Consider the following 7,518-nt stretch of genomic DNA (forward strand, 5'->3'; position numbering starts at 1 on the left):
TGGAAATGGGCGCTCAAGCACTATTACTGGAAGACAACCCTGGCGCCCATCACTCTTTGAACCTGGATGTGCGGCCGTGTGATGATGTCATCAGAGGTGAGTCCAGGGTTTTATTTTTATTAAAGAACAGTAAAAAGATTTTGCCAGCCCAGGGCCCAACATATGAAACAATTCATTGTAGGAGCATATGAAATAACTTATGATGGGGGGTTCCATATGAAATAATTAATTATGATGTGCAGCATAGGAAGTAGTTAATTATGATGGGCAGCATAGGAAATAATTAATTATGAAGGGCACTCTAGTAATTAATTGGGGGGGCAGCATATTCAATAATTAATGGGGAGGGGTCCCAGTATATTTAATAATTAATTAACCCAATTAATTTATTTGTTTGGCCAATATATAAAAAAGTAAACAAGGGGGTGCTTTATATTAAATAATTAATTGAGTGGGGTCCAGTGTATTACGGATGTGGTCACATGTGCCCCTATTTATTTTTAAACTTATTTTTAAATTTAAAATTACATGTTTAAAATATTTAGTCCGGCCCTCCAACGGTCTGAGAGGGATAGTGAACAGCACCCTATGTAAAAGGTTTTGGGACCCCTGGACTCTATACCCACATAGACCTATCAGAAAATGATAGTTACAAAATCAGTTCCAGGCAATTTTTTATTTAATTGACTGAATTTGACAACAATATAATATTCTACATTGGACAATTACAATTCTCCAAAGACAATGAAAGACAATTTACTTCTTCATGTTTTGGTGGCTGAATGGGACAGCTGCTGGGACTGGTGCTGGATTCCCCAATGACCCATTGCAATAAATAAAATGTTCAGACATCTCCACATGTTCCATTTATTTCACATGAATGGTCTGTTATACTGCACAAGTTCTTCTCATCCAGCGAGTAACTCTACAGCTCAACCAATGAAGGATCCTAAACAGCATAACTGAGGCATCATAAGGCTCCATGTTTCTGCTGGTAAGATGATGTCTATGATTGTATTACGCTCATTGGGGTATATTTACACTGCCTGTCTAATGTGCAGGGGGCGCCAGATTCATGATTTGTGTTGCCCCTTCTTCATGAATCTGGTGTCCCCAGCACTGCTCCGACAGAGTCTACTTTTTTTTTTTTTTGGTGCACCGTTAACATGGGGCATGCGAAACACTTCTGCCTTATTTTGCATGTTAAATGTTATGCATGGTCCAACTGAGCACTGAAACACCCCCTTCAGAAATTTGTGCTGCATTGGGTATAGTGCAGCGTGCACCACAAATGTGCCCCAGAAGTTTCATAAATACCTGTACTGGCAGTTTGCACTAGAAAGAACGTGTCCTACTGAAAACTGGCGCACGGCCCTTAGCAAATGTGCCCCATTATGTTTATCATCACCTACAAAAACTTTTACAGAGCTGCCACAGACAGTGGAGATCACCGAGCACCAACTTTTCTAGAGGTCAAGTTCTCGCCAGTTGCACCCTACAATGTGAGATGTAAGTAGGTTCTATTGTGGCATTCAAGGGACTTAAGCAAGTTTTGGAAGGTGGTAGCTGTCTTTGGTCAGATCAAGAGTTTACCTTGATTAGATAATGCTCTGCGAAAGGTTTTTTTTCTTAGTTATTGTTGATACTTAGTAAATGTTGATACTTTCCTTCTGCTTTCTTTCGATGCTAATGCCATGAATGTTCTTACCCCCTTTTGTGGATTTGTCCCATCATTATTTTGCTGTGTAATCTTGTGAAGTGAAGTGTTATATAAAACAAGAGAAAAATATTTTTCACATATTATGAAAAAATTATTTGGCTCATATTTTGGCTCATTTACAGACATGTGACTTATCTTCTTGTTGTTTGATGTTGTATCTATTTGTGCAATTGATTCTTTTGACCACCACTAAATATAACGTATTGATTATCATTTATTAATTTTACAATTAAAAAAACCACAGATGATCCACTCTTATTTTCCATTGGGACCTTCTTTGGAACGCTATATCTGTAATTCTTTGAAAGAAGTGTAGTTTTCCTTTTTTATTCCCTACCGTTAGTTTTATTTAGTGTGGTTGTACAGTAAAACCTGTTTGAGGAGTAAAAAGTTATATTTTCATGTGATATATTTGTAAATCCATAATATTTTGGGAAAATCACATCACACCTTTCTATGGATGAGGGCAATAAATCATCAGCCACTGAGCTCTTGATATTGGGTTTCCCAGAAGTTACTGGCTACAAGGCCATTGCTTTTTTCATTGTTCTCCTGATTGTATACGTCCTCACACTCATCATAAATATTTTGGTCATTGTGTTGGTGACCATCAAGCATCAGCTCCATTCTCCTATGTATTTTTTCCTCCAGCAATTATCATTTGTTGAATCCACGTTCCTGACTTTGATTGTTCCTCATATGCTGCGTGTTATTTGGCTGGAAGGAGCTACCATTTCCATTAAAGGATGCATAACCCAGACTTACCTCTATTGTGCCTCTGGGTGCACTGAATGTCATCTTCTCACAGTCATGGCTTATGACAGATACTTGGCTATTTGTAACCCGCTTCGCTACAACAACATCATGAACACAAAGGTTCAGCGCCTCTTGGTCATCTACTGTTGGATTTGTGGCTTTCTCCTGACCCAAATCACTCTCAATTTTCTATGTCAGCTTCAGTTCTGTGGCCCCTACGTGATAAACCATTTTTTCTGTGATCTTGTTCCTTTCGTGGAACTTACTTGTTCTAAGTTTGCCTTACAGTTGGAGATCATGATCCTTTCCATCCCTATCATTGCCATACCTTTCATTTTAGTTATTGTCAGTTACATTTGTGTCTTTATAACAATTCTCGGAATCTCTTCTGCTAAAGGAAGACAAAAAACCTTCTCCACTTGTAGCTCTCACTTGATTGTGGTCACCGTGTATTATGGAACCCTAATAACTATATACATGGTTCCAGCTGATGGTTACACATTAACTATCAACAAACTGATAGCATTTTTGTACATTGTAGTAACTCCTCTATTTAATCCGATCATATACTGCTTACGAAACCAAGAAATGAGAGTTGTGTTGGTGAAATTGTTAAGAAGGAGAAATTAAAAATAGGAAAAACATTGCTACTATCATAATAATAATAATAATAATAATAATAATAATAATAATAACAATAATAATAATAATAATAATAAACATACTGGTAGTTTGATTAGACTGATTTGGCAAGCTCTGTGCAGCGTTGTACGATATGCGCTATATAAATAAAGGAATTACTATTTGATGTTGTAGGCATAAACAGACCCATTGGGGCAGATTTACATACCCGGTCCATTCGCGATCCAGCGGCGTGCTCTCTGCGGTGGATTCGGGTCCGGCCGGGATTCATTCAGGTAGTTCCTCCGCCGTCCACCAGGTGTTGCTGCTGCGCTGAAGAGCATCAGAACGCACTGGAATACACCAAGCCGTGCTGAGTGAAGGTAAGTGCACACATTTTTTTTAAATGCGGCGGTTTTTCCGAATCCGTTGGGTTTTCGTTCAGCCACGCCACCCAATTTCCGTCGCGTGCATGCCAGCGGCGATGCGCCACAATCCGATCGCGTGCGCCAAAATCCTGGGGCAATTCAGGGGAAATCGGAAATATTCGGGTAACACGTCGGGAAAACGTGAATTGGGCCCTTAGTAAATGACCCCCATTAAGTTTCAGGTTTGGCAAAATGCATCTGAACCTGAAGGTTCTGTTCATGTACACAAACTATCACTCCCACTGTCAGCCCACGGCAACATATTTAAATGTCACCCCCAGCTTTGCTGGCTGCATTTAAAGAGTTAACTCCCCAGTGTCAGTGGCAGCACCGGGCGGGTTGAGCCGATTGCTGATCATGAACTTGTAGCCTAACATTACGGGTTCGGGTCTACTTATTCCTGGACATGATACAGAAAATATCTGACATCTTTACATGAAATAAAGGACAATGATAAAATAGAAATGAGTCACCCTGGTGTGAGCAGAGCCTATATTGAATCTTCTTATTTTCACCTGACCCTTTAAATAGTTTTGTATTGGTCCCATGTAATTAGGGTTCTAAATCCCTGCTGATGTCAACACAAACTGGATTGGGACCACTCTATATTTTACTCAAAGAATAGTATCATAGTATCATAGTTTATAGGGTTGAAAACAAACCTATCGTATATACTGGAGTAAAAGGCGACCCAAGTGTAAGCCAAGGCCCCTAGTTTTACCACAAAAACCCGGTAAAACCTATATTTTTTTTACTCAAGTATAAGCGGAGTTTGGGTTTTCAACGCATTTTTTTGTGCTGAAAAACTAGGCTTATACTCGAGTATATATGGTAATTGATGTCAATGGGGACAAGGATTTTACCATCCCAAAATTGCTGTATACGGTAAGAGGGCTAAAAAGTTAGGAAAAGAACTTAAAATAATAACATAATAAAATAAACAAAGAAAAAATCATTAAAATAAAATAATTTGAAAAAACTTATGTCAAGGCGGTTAAAGGTCCTCTGGGTGATCAGATCCAGATATACTCTCTGTGGTAAAACGAAAAGCATTGGAAAATACCAGACACCCTTCCTCTCGCTGCCGTTACAATTCTGTAGAATGCACAACGTCAACATTTCAAGGTAAAGTTCCAGGAATGCGGAACTGAAATTTAATTCAGACACTGGCAAAACCAAGTTGCATGGGATTCATCCTAATGAACTTTAAGTATGTCCTCGGTGGAAGTTTTTTCTTCCTACTCCTCCTTCACATCTTCCCCTCTGTAGGACATTGTCACCTGGCAGCTACTCTGGATGTCTTCCAACTCTAATTCTTTCAAAGGAGTGAAGTTTTCCTTTTTTATTCACAATAGTTTTATTTAGTGTGGTTGTACAGTAAAACCTCTTTAAAAAGTAAAAAGTTATATTTTCCTTTGATGTATTTGTAAAGCCATAATATTTGGGGAAAATAACAAAACACCTTTCTATGGATGAGTATAATATTAATAATGAGTAATAAATATTTTGGTCATTGTGTTGGTGACCATCAAGCATCAGCTCCATTCTCCTATGTATTTCTTTCTCCTGCAATTATCATTGGTTGAATCTATGATCTTGACTCTGATTGTTCCTCACATGCTGCGTGTTATTCGGCTGGAAGGAGCTACCATTTCCATTAAAGGATGCATAACTCAGACTTCCCTGTATTGTGCCATTGGGTGCACTGAATGTCATCTTCGCACAGTCATTTCTTATGTCAGATACTTGGCTATTTGTAAGTCTATAAAGATTATGAACACAAAGGTTCAGCGCCTCTTGGTCATCTACTGTTGGGTTTGTGGCTTCCCCCTGACCCAAGTCACTCTTAATTTTCTATGTCAGCTTTAGTTAGGTGGCCCCTATGTGATAAACCATTTTTTGTGGAACTTACCTGTCCTAAGTTAGTTTTACAGTTGGAGATTATGATCCTTTCCATATCTCCATTGCCATGTATATGTGTGTGCGTGTATATATATGGGGGAGATTTATTATATGCCAGCTCCCCTGCGCCGACCTATGATGGTTGCCACGCCCCCACAGTTTCATCAAAAGGATTATCAGTATCTACTACCTCAGATTCATCTGTTGAAAGATGCAGGTAGCAGGATGTCGTCTTAGAGGCTGAACATGCCGAGCAATGGAGCTTTGCTGTGGCATCCATTTAGAAAGAAGTGTCCAAAAATACCTGCAGGCAAGTTATCTAAGGATCAGCCCTCTCAACGTGATAATACCCAAAATATATCTTCTCCAGACAGGAGGAAGATGGTGAATGCCGGCTCAGAAACCGTGGTACAGAGAAGTTCAAATTTGAATAAAATGTTATTTTCTTTTTAATGTGTCAAATGATACTATCCCTGTAATCGAGCTAACGTTTAAGCGACACATTTTAAAAAAAAAAATACGACGGTTTCTCCGAATCCGATGGGTTTTCCGCCGGCCATGCCCCCGATTTCCGTCTCGTGCATGCCGGCGCTGATGCGCCACAATCTGATCGCGTGCGCCAAAATCCCGGGGCAATTCAGGGAAAATCGCCGTAAAAACGTAATTTGGTCCCTTAGTGAATGACCCCCATTGTACTTCAAATTAGTCTAAAAATCTGGATGATATCTTCTGTGTTTAGTTATGAAAAAAAAATTAAATTTTGCAAAAATTGGGAAAATTGTTTATTTTCAATCTTCTAAATTCTGTACATTTGATGCAGATAGTAATAGCGACCAAATAACTTCACAACTTACATTCCCTTAATGTCTGCTTTATGTTGGATGGTTTTTTAAGATTCCACATATTTTACTAGAATGTTATGAGGCTCAAAATTTGGGGGCCATTTTTCTAATTTTTTGGAAAACCACCAAAACCTGTATTTAGATGGACCTGCTCAACTTCTAATTGACACTGAGAGGCCAAAATAATAGCGAGACTCGTAATGTACCCCATTATGGAAACTACAACCCTCAACGTTTGTTAACCCTTTAGGTGTTTTTTTTATAGGGGTTAAAACAAAACGGAGGTGCAGTCTACAAATTGTAATATTATTTCACAATACAGGCAGTCCCCGGGTTACGTACAAGATAGGGTCCGGAGGTTTGTTCTTAAGTTGAATTTGTATGTAAGTCGAAACTGTATATTTTATAATTGTAGATCCAGAAAAAAAAATTTTTGGCCCCAGTGACAATTGGAGTTTAAACATATTTTGCTGTAATGGGACCAAGAATTATGAATAAAGCTTCATTACAGACACCTTACAACTGATTATTGCAATCTGGGACTATAGTAACATCCAGAGAGGTCACCAGAGGTCAGAGGGGTCTGTCTGTAACTATGAGTTGTCTGTAAGTCGGGTGTCTTTAAGTGGGGGACCGCCTGTACATTCATTTTGGGTGGAAAATTAACATTTGCAATGGATTAAATGAAAAGAGGCTCCACAAAGTTTGATCCCCAATTTCTCCCGAGTGCGGATCCCCCATATATGGTGGCATCCTGCTGTATGGGGGCACGGCCGGGCATAGAATGGTAGGAGCCATCCAGAGCAGATTTGCTATGTTACATTGTACAGGCTATAATTTTTTTCTTTTTTAATGTGGACCTATCGGGGCTTATTTTGTTTGCCACATGAGATGCACGTTTCTGGCACTTAATTTTGGGGCATCTATAGCTAATCTTTTGGCCATTTACCATACCATAAACATAGTATATTATTTTTATTCTATGGGTTGCCGAGATTATGAAAATAGCTCATTTATAGAAATTTTAAAATTTTGTCGAAAGTAAGTTGTCGAAAATGTTAATTTTAGCATCACCTTTAGAGATGGGTGAATTTGTTAAAATTCGTTTCGACCCGATTCGCCAAATTTTTTGAAAAAATTTGATTCGACCCGAATCGAATCAAAACGAATCACGTTAAAAAACAGGCATTTCCTTGCTGCAGAGAGCCTGTATGGTGGTGTAGAACGTTGTGCCATGCTTAAATATGCA

The 7,518-nt window shown here is 38.9% G+C and overlaps 1 protein-coding gene across 1 annotated transcript; it reads left to right on the forward strand.

Moving 5' to 3' along the window:
* Nucleotides 1-2,176: 2,176 nt before the first annotated feature.
* On the forward strand, nucleotides 2,177-3,106 carry LOC140128741 (olfactory receptor 11L1-like). Its single transcript, XM_072150441.1, has one exon. It carries the CDS (start codon nucleotides 2,177-2,179, stop codon nucleotides 3,104-3,106), a length of 930 nt encoding a protein of 309 aa, XP_072006542.1.
* Nucleotides 3,107-7,518: the final 4,412 nt, after the last annotated feature.

The sequence above is a fragment of the Engystomops pustulosus genome, chromosome 4 (genome assembly GCF_040894005.1).
Source record: "Engystomops pustulosus chromosome 4, aEngPut4.maternal, whole genome shotgun sequence".
Classification (NCBI taxonomy): domain Eukaryota; kingdom Metazoa; phylum Chordata; class Amphibia; order Anura; family Leptodactylidae; genus Engystomops; species Engystomops pustulosus.